The sequence below is a fragment of the Talaromyces proteolyticus genome, assembly GCF_021365285.1.
Source record: "Talaromyces proteolyticus strain PMI_201 chromosome Unknown BGW36scaffold_13, whole genome shotgun sequence".
NCBI classification, from domain to species: domain Eukaryota; kingdom Fungi; phylum Ascomycota; class Eurotiomycetes; order Eurotiales; family Trichocomaceae; genus Talaromyces; species Talaromyces proteolyticus.
In genome coordinates, this window is record NW_025764289.1 from 681,021 (window position 1) to 700,824 (window position 19,804).

The following is a 19,804-nucleotide window of genomic DNA, read 5'->3' on the forward strand; positions in this document are numbered from 1 at the left end:
TCTTACACAGTTACGAGGAATATTTGTCAATTGCCAACGCTGCAAAGCCGGATTGACCAATTGATACTGAGGTCTAAGAAACATGAGAATGTAATATTAGACGAAGTGTGCTGATTTCAGGAAGTGCTCAATATTGCACTAGGAAAGTACTGCTACAACGTAGACATCTGGAACATTGAGGTGGCAAGGTCATTATATCTTCAATATAACCATAGACCTCCCAAGTGCTCAACATTGGGTATAAGAGCAAACATTCAGTGTTTGAAGTTTGTAGATAATATGAAATGGGCATAGAGATACTCCGGCTAAATAAACAAATGACGTTTATCAATGAATTTAAGTCTTGAGGTTCTGTAAATTTCATTCGCATCAACGAAAGAGATGCATAGAATTTTCCGCGTCATCAGCGTTATAAATATTGCCATCCCTTGGATAATCCCACTGCCTTCACCTTTTTCTCCTCTCTCCTCTGGGAGGCTACAGTCCGCCCTAAAGGTGGTCCCAAGGCTGGGATATAATATCCCTCTGGCTGATGAGCGGAGTCCTTACCGGGGATTGGTAGTCCAAGTGCCCACCACCACCATGTTCCAAGACTGAACCATCGATTCCACACGGTAGGTTCCACGAAATATGGGGCTGCGACATACGATCTCATTATGGTGTTTGGCACACTAGGACCATGAACTCTCACTTTTTTCTCTATCATGTCTTTCTCCGACGATTCATTATTGGTAGAAGCTGGTATCTTTTGGATGCCATCAATTTTTGAGGTGTCCCCAGAGGCAAAGGCACATGTGATAGATGATGGATCCAAGTTCTTCCATCTCTGAACCTTTAGCAGATCTGGCCGTGGAGGACACAGATGTCTCAGGAACATTTTACGAGTAGCCAAAATACACTTTGTGATAGAGGCGATCCAGTATGGGGTTGGTGGGAATCCCATTGCCTCTCGCAGCAAATCATCCATAATGGTAGTTAACGCCGTTGTAATGAATCGCTTCAGTGATTTCCCAGGCACCCCCCAAAGAAGCAGCCCAACAGCCGCATCACATAGTAGCTTGTTTTGTGGGGTGTAGACCATCTCTCTAGTTTCGTATGAGACTTGCCAATCACGAAGGGCACTGTAAAAGTCAAGTCCATTCTGACCAGTGCCTTCTTTCTTGATGAAAGGCTGAAGATGTAGAGTATAGTCAATACTGAGAGCATCTCCGATAGCACGATACAATGTCCCAACAGCAGTGAGCTCGACTTCATTAAGGGACCGCCATTCCAATTTCTCCACTAGCAAAACCGGCTGCGTGGCAAGAGACGCTAACGTGTATAGCATATCTTCCTCTTTCACGGACCCTGATTTCCGATACGCTGCATGAATAGCCCGTGTCCGTGCCATTGCCTGTAGCCATGGTACTGTTCCCCATTGTCTCAACGCAAATTCAAGAAAGAGGACTTCTGTCTCAACATATCGACGAGGGAGAGCGTCTGGTGCCACTAATCGTGAAGTTTTTGCTAGCTGTGACGAGATTGTTGGGATACCATAGGTGCGAAACAAGGCAAGTTCAATACCTTTCCAAAACCAGAATGGAAATTCGGCATGCATAAGAGAATCGTAAATCTTCTGGGCTACAGGAAGAGGCATTTCTTGTCTGTCCAAAACCTGGGACTCTGAGAAAAGTCGAACATGACGTGCAGAACGTGAATAACGACAGTGACGAATCAGAATTAAATAAGCAATAAAAGCTAGGCTTATAAATAAAATAGGTGAAGATTCTGGTGATTGTAGAAAATTCCATGATCGCGAAAGATGACCTAGGTCAATTGCAAAGTAGCCGCCTGGGTGATGATGCATTGTATACCTATTCAATTTAAACGCTAGGCCAGCGGCGAAGTCACCATAGGAGTTCATAGATTTGAACTTTCTCTTTTTTCACCATGGGCAGAAACCCCCTAAAGTTATATGTTACACCATATGTATTATTATTAATATGTATTATTATTATTAAATTGATGCTAAGAGGCTAGCCGGGATTTCTTCAATTCCCAACAAACTCCACCGCTCAGCCAGAACCGGCCGTGGGTTTTCTCGGAGGGATTAAGGCTCGATAATTTTTGCTTTTTGAGACCTAGAGTTTTCGATGCTAGCGGGCTACCTTGCCCATTGTAGACAAGTGGGAAATCCGGTATTTTGGATAGGTCACCGTGCGTATATCCACACCTCACTTAGGGTATTGTTAATTCTTCAAATGGACAAAGTTGTTTTAATGTTGATAAATTTAGCATTCATAGTACTGTAACATCCAACCGACTAAAAGCATTCCGGAAATGACAAATGCCGCATCATATCTTAGGAAGAGCTATTCCGCATTGTGAAGTGGGCAAACAGGCAACTGTTGACCCAATAGACCGGTCTGTGGAGATTGGGTGATCCCAATAAATTGATCCTCGAATCCCACCCATATAGAATATGTTGTACTAGTCACGTTGCATGGCATACTGTGTTCATCGTTAAGCGAACTATTGCGAGGCTGTTCTCCGTATCTCGACTCTTTCTATCCAACCACAATCGAAAGGCTTAGTGGAGTTGTATCCCGGAGGTGAATAGTTGATCGCTATATATGCCCACAAATTATTTATAATTAAATGTTGTCTTGTACGGTTTCAGTGCCCTAACCATACATGGTAACTATGTAATACTACAACCATTATTCTGCCTTGTCCCGAACATGACATACGAATACAGTTCCGTGAATACCCAATTTTAGCTTGCTCCACCTCTTACGGCGATCTCAGCAAGAGCTGACAAACTATATAATCCTCCAAATTTCGGTGTATTACGATATAATGTCAGAAGAAACCAGCAAGTTTTTCATATGCAGTAAGCGTTATCAACCTTCAAAGACTCTTTGTCTCGTACCACCAACGATGAAAGAAATAGATGCTTCCTCTGTTGTTGCATTTGGGCATCCTAAAACTATACCGAGAGCTGAGATGTCAAGTTATCAATATGTAAGTGTGTGAGCAGAGATAATCTGATGAGGGCTTTTCCTATAGTTCCAAAATCTTCTATCTATTTCCCATGAAATTGTGCTCATAACGAGAAGATGTCCAGATCGTCTCTACCTTCTTTTCTGAAGACACTATACTTGTTCCCACGGAACGACATTCCTACAATGATCATTCCTGTCACATGTTTGGGAACATGTGCCGCCCTGTCGATTCAGATAACGCCAACAGATGCCGAAATGTGGCGGGAGACGCTCAGTCGAATCCCCCAGACTTTTCTCTGGGTTTGGATCAATGTGCTCCTTTTCTCAATATCAAACCAAAGGAGCGAGGAGGCGATGGTCGAAGATGCCATCAATAAGCCTTGGAGGCCACTGCCAGCCGGACGCATTAGTCCGTCTCAGGCACGACGTCTTCTCCTCGTAGGAATTCCATTAGTCGTGGCTCTTTGCCACAGCTATCTTGGGGCCGTGCAAGAAACCATTGTCTGTCTTTTGCTGACATGGATGTACAATGATCTTGGAGGGGCTGATGAGCACTTCCTAATTCGCAATGGCGTTAATAGCGCGGCATATTTCGCCTACGGCTGTGGAGCAATGCGCGTCGCTGGGAGTTCTTCACTTGGCTCTGGGCTGAACGACGGGGGCTATTCGTGGCTCGGTATAGTATCTGCTATTATACTGTCTACTATGCATGTGCAAGACCTTAAGGATCAAGAGGGTGACCGTGCACGAGGACGGAGTACGGCGCCCTTGGCAATTGGTGATATTCCCGCCCGTTGGACGATCACTGTCGGAGTTTTGACCTGGTCAATTCTCACACCAGCATACTGGCTCGCAACAGTCTCGTCGTCGCTTCCTGGTTATTACATACGGGTCATGACAGCCACTATTCCCTGTATTCTGGCAGGTATCGTGTCTGTACGGGTTTTATTGTGGCGCGATCCCCACTCTGATACAGCCACCTACAAATACTGGAGCGTCTGGTTGATGTCGATCTTCGCTCTGCCATTATTAAAACTAACATACTAGTAGGGACGGAATTTAGCCAAGGCTGCTATATTCTATGGCGTTTCTCTCTTTGTGCGGGTTGATAAAAGTCTTGGATATGGAGTCCCACTTTATGACTGGATATTGGGGGCCAACCGACTGCATATATCATGATGCAACCGTCTATTCATAGAGTGTTACTTATTTTATGACATCTTCAGCTGATGCTTCTTTTTATAAATACGCATGCGCTTTTACGGTCAGTGAATTACTAAGAAGCGTCTAACAATCCTGCACAGAAAATTAAGGAGGAACGGACATGTAGATACCCTAAAACTCAAAACCAGGGTTTATGGACCAGCCGATTTCAAGGTCGATTGCATTGAATGACTTTCAGAAGTAATAAGAGCTCAGATTTGGTGGGATGTAAACGATTTCGGGTGATTCCTTGCCCTAAGACAGGTAGCTGTGGGCCACAATATCCGAATAGAGTAATTGACAAGACGGGTTGTTCCTCGTTTGAGCCGTACGTATGCGTATACTGTTCCTGTATTTTAAAAATGTTCCAAAAGCGTGTCCTACATCATTAAACTAACAAGCGAAGACGCTAGCTGGAAGGCGTCATGCGCGAACGAATTAGGTAGGGACCGAAGCGGTGGCCGGCCCGACACCGGGTTTCAACTTACAACAAGAAGCAAACCAGCGGGCCGATCTTCGTAGTGTTCTCATCCTGATACGTGTCAATCAGGACTTTAAATTGTATATATTGATTAATTATTACAGACCCATTGACTAGTCATTCCTTGTGCACCCATTGCCAACCCCTACTCAGAACGATTTCCATACAGAAATCAATAGCCTTCATGACTATGGATACGTGTATCCGGTTGTTGGGGAGTTTCTTCCATTATGCAGTACTCGTACTCCGTACCAATGTGTTGAAATAAGCAACCTCATTATTAGAGGTCGACCCACTCATTGTGAGCCGATCATTGGGCGAGCAATCCTTTAAATCGCACAATATATCACCTTACCTCGTTAAATGGTTCATAATAGGATTATGAAGGAGCCCTAAGTAGAAATTGCTTGCAGCACAAGGAGCTTGCAATTATTAACGATGTCCGTGCCAGGAGTGAAAATGGTTCGCAGTCCGAAGTTGCATTTGTTATTACGCGGTGGCCGCAAAGACACTCTGTCATACGTGGAAGGGCCCGGCTGCCTTGGCACATCAGTTTTCGGTTTAAGATTATCGGTGGAGAACCATGACTCCTCAGACGTGAAGTCTGCTTAGCTGAGAAAGTAATATTGATTGGCGGCTATCATGCATAATCGGTAACTTTAGTCCATCCCGCGCTAAACGGGACAAGGTCCCGTGCCCTACTTCACCATAGTCCGCATCTTCTGTAGAAGGCGTGCGTCTTTCCCGGTTTGAAAGTTGCTTTCACTCGAAAGTAGCCCCACTGGGTATAGCATCGTTAGTTCAATGTTCATCAGCAGAGCAATCCATCAAAACAGTCAATCTTTAACTTGATCACACATGCTTATGTATGAACATCTCGTCCGTTCCTGTTTTCTTTTACCCACGCTTATCTTAGACGAAAATGTCTTCCTCGTCGAGTCCTCCTCCCTATCCTGATCATGATAACGGGCCTGCTGTCAATGGAGTTACCTGGTCATTCCTAGCGGTGGCAGTCATATGTGTTGCGCTTCGCTGTTATGTGCGACTTATGGTGGTAAAGAACTTCGGATATGACGATGTACTGATTGTGGTCACCTTGGTAATTCCCCACTCAGCTCTCATTCTTTTCGGTTGACCAGCTATCTAACATTCAACAATTCAATAGGGGGTTCTAATCGCGGGCGATGTTGTGCTCTCTAATATGGTTTCGGCTGGAATGGGTCGCCATTTGATATACCTCCCTGACCCAACACACTCGGCCCTTGAAATACTTAAATGGAACGCCATTTATCAAATTCTCAATGTTTCCGGAGCTCTTATCACGAAGATGTCGATTGGATTTTTTTTGCTTCGCCTAAAGCAAAGTCGCAAATTTTCTCTGGCCATCTGGGGTGTGTTGACGCCTCTAATAATCACCACCCTTGTATTATGCTTCGTTGTTGGACTACAATGCATTCCCCTGCGGGCTTTATGGACGCCGACCATCAAAGGAAGGTGTATGAGCGAGAAGACGCCCTTAAACGTATCCTACGTGCAGTCTGCCTTTGCCATTTTGGCGGATCTGTTCTTGACTGGTTCGCCCATTGTCATCTTATGGAAGATCCAGATCAGTTTAAAAAAGAAAATCGCTATCTGCGCCCTAATGAGCCTGGGTCTGATGGCAACCATCGCAAACGCCTTACGTAATGCATTTATTCCGAACCTGACTGCAGAAGATGAGACTTGTAAGATGTCATTTATGACAACCTCCATTGTTTATCTAATATCAGCTAACAAGATAACATAGATACAATTGTCCCCATTGTTATCGTCGCCGAACTAGAATTCTCTGTGGGAACTATCGCTGCATGCATTCCTACTTTAATGCCGCTTTTCAAACGACCAAACCAAAGCAGCAGCTACAACAAGTACAACAAGATGAGCGGGGGTGCTGTACCAACCATTGGCTCGGATCGCCTACGGAGCAACAACTCTCGCCCAAACAAATATTCGTTTACGGAGACCACTCATGCCTCTCGAGCCGATATTGGAAGTGTTCATAGTACTGAAAGCGAGATACCGCTTAAGTCCATGAACCAAGAAAATCGTATAAAACTATCCCAGTCTTTTACAGTTGAACATAGTCAAGCATAAGTGACGAGGAACAAGTTTCACTTTTCTAACGCAACCTTTTTATTTGGCTACGATCCAACCTGTTACGCTTTGGTTCTGTTTACTTAATACCTTCAATTACGTGATAACGCATTATTCTATGGAGTCTGCTGCAAATAAAATACTTGGGTTGGCTTTCATTCCGGCTTTTTCAACACACAGATGCCCTTGTGGCGCACCAAAACATGTAAAGATTACAGTGCATACTCCATCAATTTTCTTTCTCTATTTTCTGCCTAGTCTTTGGTATGATAGACAATCTTCATAGCCCCAAACACCGTTACGACGAAGGCTGGCAGCCTAAAGACCCAAAACAAGAGCCAAGGTAAAATAGGTAGGGGATCTGGAGTGCACACTACGGTATTACTTTGCAGTTTGCCATGCCCGGACTCTGCTGTTATCTATATCTGCCCATGAAGTCCGTAGTACTACTACTTAGGTGAACACTACTAAATTCGAGGCCCTGACATCACCGTAAGCTCCCCCCCCCCCCCCCCCCCGGTCTTCCAACCGCGTACTACTGACCGAACCTTGAAGGGGTTGGCTAGTTTTTCCGTATTATGGATTTTTAACTCTCCAGTGGGCGGGCGGGGTTAAGGGATATTGGGAGGCCATAATTTGTGATCTATCATCTTAACAATCCTTTTATAGATATGCATGAAGCCATCATGGAAATCTGAGCAGTATTATTACATTCTGCATATTTGAACATACAGCCGTGGGGGCCATACAGAAGACAACCATTCATAAATCCACTAGGCTGCAAATCCACAAGAAAACCCAAATTTACTCGGAGTACCCTATGGCTGGTGGTTGAAGTCGGCCGATATCCAAGGGGCAACCCAGATTTACGGATATTCGATTGTGTGATCGATTTGATTCATCCATTATGCACTGATTTTTCCACTTTTTTCTTTGACCCTTCTTGAATGACTTGAGTGGAGATAGGTTGAAACCCGACGCCGAGGTTGTGAAAGAAGCTGATGAACATTCTGGCGTTTTGGAAACCAACATAACGGCATATGCCGCGCTCCTTGTGGGACATACATGGTTTAGCAGCCCTTAGCGTGTACGCTACATAATGGGAAACGATCGGGTGTTCGATCATATCATTGAACCTTTAGTAACATGGCACTGATTAGATCAATCATCAAACCAGATTGTGCGTTTCACTTTGCTTTTTGCCGTGCGATCGGGCTGAGCTCGATATGGATAGTGCTCAAATTTCGGAGCACTAAGACCGATGGTGCATCTTAATTACAGTCTATTGATTCCGAGGGGTAAAAAAGAACCCTGTACCCAGTAGAATTACGAATTAACAACTGAAAACACGCAAACATAAATACCTATATCAGAGCTGCGAGCTGTACCATGCCAAAAGTTTACACTTGTTCGTACGACGTTCCGTCCACTTGCTACGCCGGTAGCACCCCTGGTGATTATCATTACTCACTAGGGACGCCTCTATCAGTGTATTGTTATTACTACTCTCAAATCGACGGTATTTTCGAAGAGCCTAAAGGCTTAGGGTCTTCGCCTATTCCATGGGGTCTTGGCAAGCCGTGCACGGCCTTAGAAGTTTCTCGGTATAAGTTGCATCCCATAATATAAACTAGATGTGGACACTCGGCGGCATGGATGCAACTAGTATGTCAAGTTACAATAATCAGTAGTCAATAATACCCACTTAGAAAACCCGTGCAAGCTTGTTTTACCTAACAGTGGACATAGTAATGATAAAATCTATTCTATGGGGCATTGATCGTCCTTCCGACATGGACTGTGCATTGTGGCACCTGTATCGATTGCAGCACATGTGCTGACTGCAAAAAGGTTCTTCGTCTTATTGGTAATTTTACGTTATGATCCACACGAATCATTTCTTGACGTTCTCAACCCCAGAACAACATTGTCCATAGAGTTGAGAGATAACTGTATCAATAATACATGGCGAATATTATCTGTAGCGTAGTTCTTGTCACGGCGCGGGGCATCTTGTTGGTTCTAGTTGGTCTAGTTCGATTGATTGGTACTACTTTCCTAACTCGTCTGCAATAGGGGAAGTAAGCAACGATGTTTTCATTTTATGATTAACAACTTGTGTCTTGATAGCATTCCATCATAGTCGATCCCTTATAGCTTTGATGAAACTTGATTTCATCAAACAACCGAATATCAGTTGATACAAAATCTCAGAACAAAATGCCTACCGATCAATACTTTAGCAAGCTCCCTGCTTTCCCTAGTGATGTCCCTATCGCGAAGCTCAATCGATTGTCATATGCCAAACTTTTGACTGGAGATGAGGTTGAATCGGAGGCTCTTTTTGAAGCCTCACGAACATTGGGCTTTTTCTTGCTCGATTTCAGCACTTGCGTTGAAGGTCAAAACTTCCTTCAGCGTGCTGAGCGCATGTTTGAGATCAACGAGGATGTCAATAATCTGGAACAAGACGAGTTGATGAAATATGCTTACAGGCCACCACACCATCTCTTCGGGTATGTCTAGAGCGAGGTATATACAAGGTGTTGAACCCTTCAAGCTGAATAGATCGGCAGGTATAAACATCTCGGAAATCTCAAAATTGAAGACGGCAGACCGGATCGCGTTGAATTCTACAATGTCGGACAAGATGACATGACTGGAGTTTCGGCGACACTTCCAAATCCTCCATTGATTGAAGAAAACCGGTCGGATATCAAAGCATACATGCAGCAGGCGCATGTGGTGACCGATTTAATTTGCGATATTCTAGATAGCCAACTACGACTCCCTAAAGGCACACTTTCCTCACTTCAGCCGCAGGGTCGTCCCTCCGGCACGTCACTCCGGATGCTTCGGTATCCACCACAGCCTGAAGGGGACCGTCGCACAAGTCTTCTTGGCCATACCGACCTTGGATCTTTGACGATTCTATTCAATACCATTGGGGGACTGCAAATACTCCCAGCTGGTGCCGATGCCAAGGACGATGATAGCTGGGTGTATGTTCAACCCCAGCCTAACTGTGCGATTGTTAACCTGGGCGACGCCATGGTTGAATGGAGTGCAGGTATTTTGCGTAGTAACTTGCATCGTGTGACTTTTGCTCCAGGTGATCAGAGTAAGTCTATTCGCTACAGTCTGGCATATTTGGTTCGGCCATTCGGGGATGCGCCAATGAAGAGACTAGCTGGAGGCGATAGCATAATCCCGCCTCTGGAAGAAGGTGAAGAGGACACAACAATGACTGCGAGAGAGTGGGAGTCACATAGAGCAGTGGCAATCAAGGCTGGGAAGGACAATGCTCGAAGTAGAGGGGGGAGAGACATAAAAGTACCTGCAAAAAAAGCTGCTGCGACTGGACTTTTGCAAGCAGTGAATTAATAAGCATAGGTGTATCTGCAACTAGCTAAGTGTGGTTAAACAAGTAGTATTTGCTCATAGCTTTTGATCATTGAAAAAGACGGAATATTATTAATTGCAGTATTGAACATATAAATTGTTTAGATAGTGCAGGTATTTCTGCTCATTAAATGTTTAATATTTTCTGCCTGACGTCAGATGACTGTCGAAACTTGATTAAGGGCCTGTGCTTTGGTGCGAACAATTTTTGCCTCGCTATATTTTGCCATTTAACGGCTGGGGTACTATTCCAGACCAAACACGATCCTAGACCTAGAAAAAGCTAGTAGGTTCTAACGAAGCTTTAATTTCTCTACCTGAATTTTATTGGAGAACCAAATACCGACGTGGCGATTTGCCCCCGTGGACAAGTACTCCCTGTTGTTGGCAGGTCCATTTAGAGGCACACCAAGTCTTGATTCTCGTTTGAGTACACTTAAATCTAGATAAATAATGACCTGAATTAATTGATGAGGCTCAACCTAAAATTCGGAGAAATAAACGATGAACGGTCCTCTGTCGTAGTAGCGAGGTGTAGATACGTTGTATATATAACCCTGGGGAAATCCCAAAACTCTCCCGGCACCGATGCCCTTCGTCTGTAGTGTCGTAAGGTTATAGTCTCTTGTTTCTACATTATTAAAATAGATTAATAAAAGGCCTGTTTCATTCTTACTTGGCCTAGGAGGAGCTCTTCAAGCTTTTGCACGACCATTTGGTGGCGATTCTCACGCTAAAGAGACTCGCCATTCTTTCCCACAGGTAAAAATTCGGTAATCCGGATATAATCCTTTTCAATAAATGCTAAAGGACTACTTTCTTATTTCTACAGTGCACCAATGACCCTGTCTGGTGGCTTTTCCAAGATCCTCTCCTACTACCAGAAGCGAGTGCATTCTACAGCGAGTATATTCAAAAGACACTAACCAGGACTTCTACAGTACATCCAACAACGACCAAAACTAGGTCTACAGTGAACAGTAACAGACTACTACTGCGACGACCTATTTAAAGAAAAGGGAGGTCAATGACCATAACTACGAGGAAGATGGATGTCGAGCACCAGAGTCCCAATGCAAATTTCTAGATTGTCTGCGAAGCAGCTGATTACACGAGATCAAAAAAATTACAGTCAATGATTTAAGACGTACTTGCTCATGCTTGGTCGAAGCTTCTATCATCACCAAGACGCTGACGACAACTGGATATAAGGTTACTCGGACAATAGTAGTATGTGCCCTTCTCATGATTACAGAAATATGTAAAATGGCAATGCTGATCATTCACAACCGACCGTCTCCGCAACAGCAACTGTACATGTGATAGAATTGGTGACGGTCACAAGTGACGATGTGGTGTCTGCGACTACTATAATCGATAAGACTTCCTAGGTGCTTGTGACTGTCCTACAGATAGTCACATCGGCGACTACTGATCTCATTGATACCACATCCTACTCAACAGACATAGTAACTATGCTAAAAACAGAAAATCAGACAGCTAGTGCTACTACGATTGTAGTTTCATCTGCAATCATTAACAAGCTAGCCTCTACTACAACATAATCATCAATATAATTACGGTCAATAAGACAGCAAAAGCCATATTAACCTTTACTCAAACTATAACTATAATAGTATCTCCCTCAACTCCTCTAAGCAGGTTTTTAACCTTAACTGTGGTCATTTCTACCCCATTGAGACCGGCCGGGCGGTGGCTAATTTTACGTTTAATAGCATTGCAGAGTGCATTAATGCACGCGGAGAGTACTCTGGATGTATTGGGATAAATTCTGATTCTGGTGGTGGTTTCCGTGAACTGTTCAACACTGCGCATGAAGGTTCCACGGATGGATATGATCCAGAGCTTCTAGTTACTCCTTGGGCTTTTGTTAGAATCCCACTTTTTCAATTTCTCTTCAACTGTCATAGTTTATGTATGTTAGTAAAACCATGAAATCGACCAATATACGATACACTCGATCATACTAAGGCGTTTCTAAATCCTACATGTGTAGCATTTCTAGAAAGTGAGAAGATAACCAATTATGTACATCAACTTTGACTCTGTCGAAAGCCATAATATGTGTATCATGGTAATGGGTATACGATACTTGATGGGTGGGGATGTGAAGAAGTTATCTTTGATGTAACCTAATTATCCATACCAAACCACCAATATTTAGACGTGTTTAAAACCTGAAGATGAAGTTCCAAGCGAAACTTTGGTACTGGCTTCGATATTCATGGTTCCTAGTCGGTTTTATACAGCACAGAATGCAAGTGAGGATTGAGAGGCTCCATAGTTCATCAAAACTGCCAACATGATGGTAGAAGACAATCAAAGTCCACTGTAATCGTATAATAACTGAGAAGCCTGGAAGGCTAAGCTAGATATAACTTGACGAGGCTACGCAAATCCGTTCGAATTCCGAACAACAATCGCCCGTGAAATAGTTCAGCGGAGTCTCTTTGACACTTAATGTTAGCAATTTCATCCATCTGATGATATCTGAGACCCGCCGCAATGATAGCAGACTCACCGAATAAATCAGCAAACACAAAAGGCTCGGGCTCCTTCCACGCTGCAACAGTCGACGCTACACTCCGCTGTCACCACCCACTGACCAGAACTATTGCATTGGCAAGTTGCGTTGGTACCAGACCCCCCGTGAGTCCCGCAGCAGCCCCAAGCCCCGTAGGTACATGATCTCGAAAATAAGGAACTCGATAAAGGTGTTGCCATTGCTCCAGCTAGGAGTATGAATAGAAGAATTAAAGATCGCATGATTTCGATGAATTGCCGCTTGGGTTATAAGTAGTCATTCAGAATGAATCGAGATATTGTGTGTTGATTTAGGAAGAATCTTGGAAGAGACAGATGCTCTCGATCCCTGGATGTTTGTCATATATGTATCTTCAGAAGTCCAATTTCGCAGAGTGAAAAGTCAATAAATTTCTTTGTTATATTATATTTCTTTATCAAATATGTAACTGAAGTAGAATATAAGAAATGAGAAATTAACTACGTTAAACAAGAAACCTAAAAGAGTCATCTACAAAGAAACAGCAATATGATGGAAAATTGGTTTCGGAGAATATGAGATCTCACACACAAAGACTACACTACACTATACTGGGTTAAGTACCAGGTCTATAGGAAGAAGCTTTGGGCCACGATAGTCCTCTTGGCTTTTGTTAATTTACATTCATTCTATTTTTAACTTTTAACATCGTAGAATTCTAGTTGACTAATAATGGTTATGATGGTGACTATTTCCGTATTTTCAATATTGGTTTATATGCGTTGGACTGGCTATCTTATTAGTTACAGAAGAAAAAACCCCAAGAAACTGAAAGGGTAGAAGAGAAGTCGAGAAATTTAGTAAACACGGCCGGATGAGAAAACTTTAACGATGTCACTACCCTGGGCCATCTCTAGAGTATCACACGTCTGAAAATTACATGTAACTTAGTTTTCCTGTAAGCTTCCCAATGAAGATTCTCTTCAAACTCATTCAGCTGTTGGCTTGTCTTCGTTGACTTGATTTGAATAAACAGGCTAACGAGTATATATTTGGTTCAAAAATGCCTCATATGCATGACCCCGGGCATGCATGGAACAAGTACAAGTTTTAGCATTCACATGACCGTAAGAAGCATCGGTGCTGTATGTTGCCGCGTTAGCCAGAATGCGGATTATTCCACTGTCTGTAATCCTCCTCTTACGATTTTGCTCGCTGCCTTTGAGCTTGATTTTTTTGATTTCACCCTTCAAGGTTACATACCGAAGGTAAGACATTGATTTGACAAAGACTTCAGTACACCATGTGCTTAATTGTTATTGATTTCCATATCGGAGAGAACATATCCAATTAATTACCACTTACTAGCGGCAGCTTGCGGGCCAGAATGAGGGAAGCGAAATAACAAGCAAATTATCAACACCTCATTGATGTGAGTTGCCGTGTGATCGTATGACAACAAAAATATCCCCAAAGACTTCCCTAGCATCCCACACACTGCTGTCATACCTCAAATCAGAAAGACATCCATCATACACCGATAAAATATATACATATCAATTGATACATCAGCGTCACCACCAGAGCCTGCAAATTGCAGCGCAATATTGATTATAAAGATATAATTTCAGCTTATACAGGCCTCAACTTTGTTACGAGACCAGTGCGGGTCTCTGTAACCTGAGACGTCAGTGTCTCAAACAGGGGCAGGTTTCTTGCTGGTTGGAAATGGCCGGTATTCATCAAATTATAAATTACTATATGTGTGGATATATTCCTCATCGATGCGTAATATGAGACATCAAGCGTCAGCAATAAAATAGGCAAATAATTATAGAAATAGAAAGAAGAAGCAGCAGAAGAGGTAGCAGTGAAGCTATTCAAGATTGGCTTCGTAACCGGCCCCACTGGAACACTAGTTTGACCAATAGATAGAAAGCACCGCATCATTTGCCGCGCAAGCCTGCTCACTGATTGGACAGCGCATAACCGAAGCTTTTTTTTAGCGTCCCTCTCCGCCGAGCTAGAGCCAAGGGTTGTCGCGCAGGGTTGACACAGTAAAAGTCTAGTCTCTGTGTCACAACGCCCTCAGACATCACCATTCCACGCATCTAGCGGCACCATGTTGCGTGTCTCAATTAAGTGAGCGAACTATGCAACGAGCTTGTGGAATAGGGATTTGCAACCGGGCAGTCGCAGAATCAGGGATGATCTTCTATGTATATAACTGTTCTCAGGACTCAACGCCTCTCGGAAGACAATTCGATATGAATCTACGGCAGATCGTGCCAATGGGGAACACCACTGACAACGTAGGGCCCCACAGGCCCCTCGAGGTTAGATGGTGTGTTGCAGGTACGGAGTACTGAATGCCCAAAAGAAGATGACGCGTCTCTCCTGACGACTTCGTCTTCATATGTAGACAGCCACCTGGCTGCCGAAGGAAGTCTTGATTATATTGACACAAAACCGGACTTACTCCATACGTTCTTTGAATTCACCACCTAATCCTGTATTTTCATTCCTATAGTGGAGATTTCCAAGCCTTTACCCTTACGTGTGATTGAATTGTCTCCTATCAGTTGAACCTAACACCGAACGACAATTGAACTGTGGTATAATGAGGTGCTACAAATCATGGCTGGACCAAATAATCATCTTACCTCTCCTGTTTCTGGCACCAGTTACAGGGGCTATCGATTTAGATATCACTGACAGACGTAGGTTATGATTTCACAGTTGCCTTCTATATCCCTCGCCCTGACGTGGGCTGACAAATTTGTGATCGTTTTGCAGAGTCCATAGCAAATGCGGCCAGCTCGGCAGCGTACGGGATGATGATCCATTACACAGGCAACGAGACCGGCCAAATCCCAGGAAAAATTCCCAATACATGGTGGGAAGGTGGCGCCATGTTCATGGCCTTAATCCAATATTGGTATTACACCGGAGATACGACTTATAACAACGAAGTTAGTACCGGTATGCAGTGGCAAGCTGGTGATGGGGACTATATGCCTTCGAATTATAGCAGTTATATCGTGAGTTCGTTTGTTATATGATCCCTGATTATTTGGTGGCTAACTGCAGTTTCATTACAGGGAAACGATGACCAGATGTTCTGGGGACTTGCAGCCATGACAGCGGCCGAACTTAATTATCCTGAGGTATCGGGCGGGTATTCGTGGCTTTCCCTCGCCCAAGGCGTCTTCAACACCCAAGTCGAACGGTGGGATGCTGCAGACTGTGGAGGAGGAATGCGATGGCAGATCTGGAGCTGGGAGACTGGCTATACCATGAAAAACGCCATTTCGAATGGTGGACTCTTCCAGTTGGCTGCACGTTTAGCTCGTTATACTGAAAACTCGACATATTCGGATTGGGCAGAAAAGATTTGGGACTGGTCTACATCTCATTTGGTGGATACTTCGACATGGGCTGTTGCGGATTCCGTCAGCCTCAGCGATAATTGCACATCTCCTGACCACACACGGTGGTCGTATAACTACGGCGCTTATCTGATGGGTGCGGCCTATATGTATAATTATGTGAGTTAGACCTCACGGAATACGTATTTCCCACGGAAAGAACTAACGGGACGATCGAACATAGACAAACGGGTCTGAAACATGGCTTGGTCCTGTCAATGGTTTGACGAACTCTACATTGAGCACATTCGCTTCTGCAACATATAACAATACGCTAGCCGATTGGGAATGTGAAACCACCGAGGTCTGCAACAACAACGAAATCATTTTCAAGGGTCTTGTTGCAGGTTGGCTTGCATTTACAGCTATCGTTGTCCCGTCAACATACAACACTATAATGCCCACCCTGAAAACTTCGGCTGAGTCAGCTGCAGATGCTTGCACAGGATACGGGAATAACACCTGTGGTGTGAGATGGTCAATCAAATCATGGGATGGGTGGATTGGTCTGGAAGAATCGATGAGCGCTACTAATATTTTCTGGGCGAATCTAGTTCCATATAATATAACATCAGGCCCCGTGACATCTACAACGGGCGGGAATAGCACCAGTAACCCCGGTGCAGGCACCGGTGACAACACAGGGAATATGTATCAAGCACCAGCGATTACGACGGCAGACAAGGCTGGTGCGGGCATTTTAACAGCATTATATGCGGCTGGTATAATAGGAGGAGTATATTGGCTGGTTACTGGCGAGTAGACTGTTTCGAAAATGTATAGTAGCCTTTGATTTGAATTTTGAGCTTTCGACTAGCTATTACAAAATACCCCTTGAAATATGAAAACCGTATTCGCAGCTTTAAACTTATAAAATAAACAAGTGAAGAAAAGAACGAAATAGCAACACGAAAGAAGAAAAATGGCATGAGATAACGTAAAAAGTATTCAGCCGGAAGACCTTGGTTAACGGCCTTCCTTCTCCAATGAATAATCATGGGACCAGCAATTGATGCGATGCTTCATAGAGTGAGCATAAAAGAAACTCACATACCATGTCAGGCCTATCCTTATAGAGAACCCAGTCCGACCTCTTGAGTAAAATAACTCCGTTCATTACTTCTATTTCTCTTTTGTTTTTTTTTCCTTTTTCAATTGACGCCGGAACCTAGTGGTATTCACCATCCCACATAGCCTCCACCAATAGACATGTTCAAGTGAGTTCATTTAACAAATTTAGACCAGTAATACTCTCCTATATTATCAAAAAATTGGATACAAATTTTATTTTAACATGTGGAATAAAAGAAAGCATTACAAAGATACGTGTAGCTGTCTGTTCATCAGTCTTTCAAATGGTCTCTAACTATTCAACAGAGTATCAAACTCGTGCTCCAATGTAGCCGCCATTTCTAAGCTATCAATTATAGCCTGTGCTGTTTCGCGTGCTCCACACTCTCCAATGAAGAAATAATGATTCCCTGGGATTGTCATGGAAATCCTCCCGGGTATAGAATGTGCCATCTTAGCTAGCCTAGTCCCTTGAGCCTGGGTTAAGCCGTGAACTCCCTTTGAGATCTCAATGGTACGCATAAACTTCTGCATGAGCATAAAAGTCCATGTTGCCTGGTCCATTATCAAATGTCTAGCATCCAACACGCTATGGCCTGTCAAAGCTGCAATCACGGGTAGATTCTCTGCCTGATCAACTGCTGCATCTTTGGTCGATGTAAACAGATCTTCGGAAAACTTTTGACCATGAGTGGCCCGGTCATAACCAAGATTCCATCCTAAAAGAGAGACTGGGGTAAATCCAAAATACTCTCGCTTGAAGACCTCATCAGGTATAATCGTACGTCCGTGATTTAGGTTGTTTTCCTGTTCGTGAATCTGTATAAGAAATAATTCGATCATTCTAGCATATACAGCGTATCCCGATGCTGAACACGTTATTCCTGGCGGTGGTGGTCGCGTTCCATGCATTCCCGGGGAGGCTGCGAGAGACACAAATAAGTCCACATGAAGGCCTACGGATTTTGCAGCAATACTATAAGGTACGACTATCCTTCCAGCCATACTCCAGCATAATAGCACAACTCTGCTCGAGAGATTATGCTGCTTGATTATGTGATGGGTTACCTCGGCCGCCTGCTTGCCCCAATCGCGAATACGGAATTGAGGTGCAATAGCTGGCATGATGGCAGGCGTGTTCTCGAGTGGGTATGAGACGGCTAAAAACCCATAGCCATGACCATTGATCCAATATGCCAGGAAATCCTTTTGGCTGGACCCTTCATGACCCCCGTAAGCGATGCGAGCATTGTGTCCTGCACCGGGAATGAAAACCACTATCGGCTTACTCGCGTCTGCAGGGAAGAAGTTGTACAGCGTTGGAAACCCCGACACAGTGTCAAGAGTCTCCCCTGCGTATAATTTTGGTGTTGGCCCCGTCATATTTCTGAAATTTTACATTCTCGTGCGGGGTTATGCAGACGTATGACAACCTGGAGTGACGCGCGTCGTTATAAGCTCAGAGCTCGGCCCGCACCCGGCCAACTCGCCCTCTAGGTTAATTGACTCGCACCAGTGTCAAGTACGACGTCAATATTACCAAAACGAAAAACTCCACCGTGAAAAATTCAAAGAAATCTGAAAAGTCTTTGTTGATTGTATAGAACAAGTCATTTAAGCCATATGGCAGCTTGTTCCGAGCACCAATGAATTGTATCAGAACTGCAAATACCCACGCTATTTACATTGGCTCACGGTGTGGATAATAATGAAACAGTGAAACAGTGCGATCAATGTGTAACCCAATGTGACACGTCATAACTTCAATTTCGACAGAGGATTGGTTATCATTTCACTTGTGTCATCTGCAGTCTCTGGTCTAGCGGCGTGTCTATTCTCTTTCGCAGCCACTTCATGGCATTGGCAATCTCCTCGGTAGAATGTGTCATGTTCACTACCTCAATATGCTAAAAAAACCTGATTAGAATATCCGTGCCGCTTTACTACTGGCAAGTTCATCTAACTTACCAAATCAATCTCTAGCTCGCCGAGCCCCATCGTTCGTTCGATTTCATCTACAGTCATCGTGCTCTGTCCCATGTGAGTGACATGTATTTGCCATTTGAGCATGAAGATATAACCAAAATGAAGTTATTTCTTACATCAACCTTCTTCTTATTCCCCAAAATCAACCACGGTACTCCCTCCTTGACCTTAATCTCTTCGACATTTCCTTTCGAGTGTGATGGTATGAACCCTTTCGCATAGGCCTGCAGCCACTCCGCTTGCTCTGATCTACTAACGAGGTCATCGTCCACTACAAAAATCATTCCATCTGAATCGCAGAACTGCTCCGCATACCAGCGTTTGACCAGTGGAGGCTCGTCATATCCAACATAACTCATAATAAAGTTCATTCGGAGGTGATAATTCTGCCCCTTTTTGTACTTTAAAAACTTGTTCGAGTGAAAAATCGTCTGAATCTCGCCTTCAGCGACACGACGCAGCAGAGTATTTTTGCCGACGCCGCTAATCCCGATAATACCAACTTTTGCTTCTGCACTCGAGCAGCCAAATATGGACGCGTGGATTCGAGTGAAGAAGGACATTGTTGGTAAAATTGCCCTGAATACTAGGA

At 43.9% G+C, this 19,804-nt stretch overlaps 7 protein-coding genes across 7 annotated transcripts; 4 read left to right on the top strand and 3 right to left on the bottom strand.

Moving 5' to 3' along the window:
* Positions 1–409: 409 nt before the first annotated feature.
* Positions 410–1,846, bottom strand: BGW36DRAFT_350167 (uncharacterized protein; the record flags this gene model as incomplete). The annotated part of the gene is made up of 2 exons (XM_046213312.1): positions 410–697; positions 833–1,846. The coding sequence occupies 2 exons, from the start codon at positions 1,844–1,846 to the stop codon at positions 410–412; spliced, it is 1,302 nt and encodes a 433-aa protein (XP_046066882.1).
* Positions 1,847–3,098: 1,252 nt separating this feature from the next.
* On the top strand, positions 3,099–4,031 carry BGW36DRAFT_364254 (UbiA prenyltransferase family-domain-containing protein; the record flags this gene model as incomplete). Its single annotated transcript, XM_046214539.1, has 1 exon — positions 3,099–4,031. The coding sequence occupies one exon, from the start codon at positions 3,099–3,101 to the stop codon at positions 4,029–4,031; it is 933 nt and encodes a 310-aa protein (XP_046066883.1).
* Positions 4,032–5,590: 1,559 nt separating this feature from the next.
* Positions 5,591–6,801, top strand: BGW36DRAFT_364255 (uncharacterized protein; the record flags this gene model as incomplete). Its single annotated transcript, XM_046214540.1, has 3 exons — positions 5,591–5,767; positions 5,834–6,392; positions 6,455–6,801. The coding sequence occupies 3 exons, from the start codon at positions 5,591–5,593 to the stop codon at positions 6,799–6,801; spliced, it is 1,083 nt and encodes a 360-aa protein (XP_046066884.1).
* Positions 6,802–8,883: 2,082 nt separating this feature from the next.
* Positions 8,884–10,282, top strand: BGW36DRAFT_389184 (uncharacterized protein). The gene is made up of 2 exons (XM_046217309.1): positions 8,884–9,317; positions 9,378–10,282. Exons 1-2 carry the CDS (start codon positions 9,022–9,024, stop codon positions 10,183–10,185), a joined length of 1,104 nt encoding a protein of 367 aa, XP_046066885.1. The 5' UTR covers positions 8,884–9,021; the 3' UTR covers positions 10,186–10,282.
* Positions 10,283–15,398: 5,116 nt separating this feature from the next.
* On the top strand, positions 15,399–17,016 carry BGW36DRAFT_58939 (putative mannan endo-1,6-alpha-mannosidase DCW1 precursor). The gene is made up of 3 exons (XM_046222451.1): positions 15,399–15,768; positions 15,829–16,275; positions 16,340–17,016. Exons 1-3 carry the CDS (start codon positions 15,562–15,564, stop codon positions 16,916–16,918), a joined length of 1,233 nt encoding a protein of 410 aa, XP_046066886.1. The 5' UTR covers positions 15,399–15,561; the 3' UTR covers positions 16,919–17,016.
* A 393-nt stretch (positions 17,017–17,409) lies between these two features.
* Positions 17,410–18,652, bottom strand: BGW36DRAFT_58945 (thioesterase domain protein). Its single transcript, XM_046222452.1, has one exon. The coding sequence runs from the start codon at positions 18,607–18,609 to the stop codon at positions 17,518–17,520; it is 1,092 nt and encodes a 363-aa protein (XP_046066887.1). The 5' UTR covers positions 18,610–18,652; the 3' UTR covers positions 17,410–17,517.
* Position 18,653: 1 nt separating this feature from the next.
* BGW36DRAFT_439964 (uncharacterized protein) lies at positions 18,654–19,775 on the bottom strand (the record flags this gene model as incomplete). Its single annotated transcript, XM_046221519.1, has 3 exons — positions 18,654–19,133; positions 19,195–19,257; positions 19,329–19,775. 3 exons carry the CDS (start codon positions 19,773–19,775, stop codon positions 19,014–19,016), a joined length of 630 nt encoding a protein of 209 aa, XP_046066888.1. The 3' UTR covers positions 18,654–19,013.
* Between the last annotated feature and the right edge of the window lie 29 nt (positions 19,776–19,804).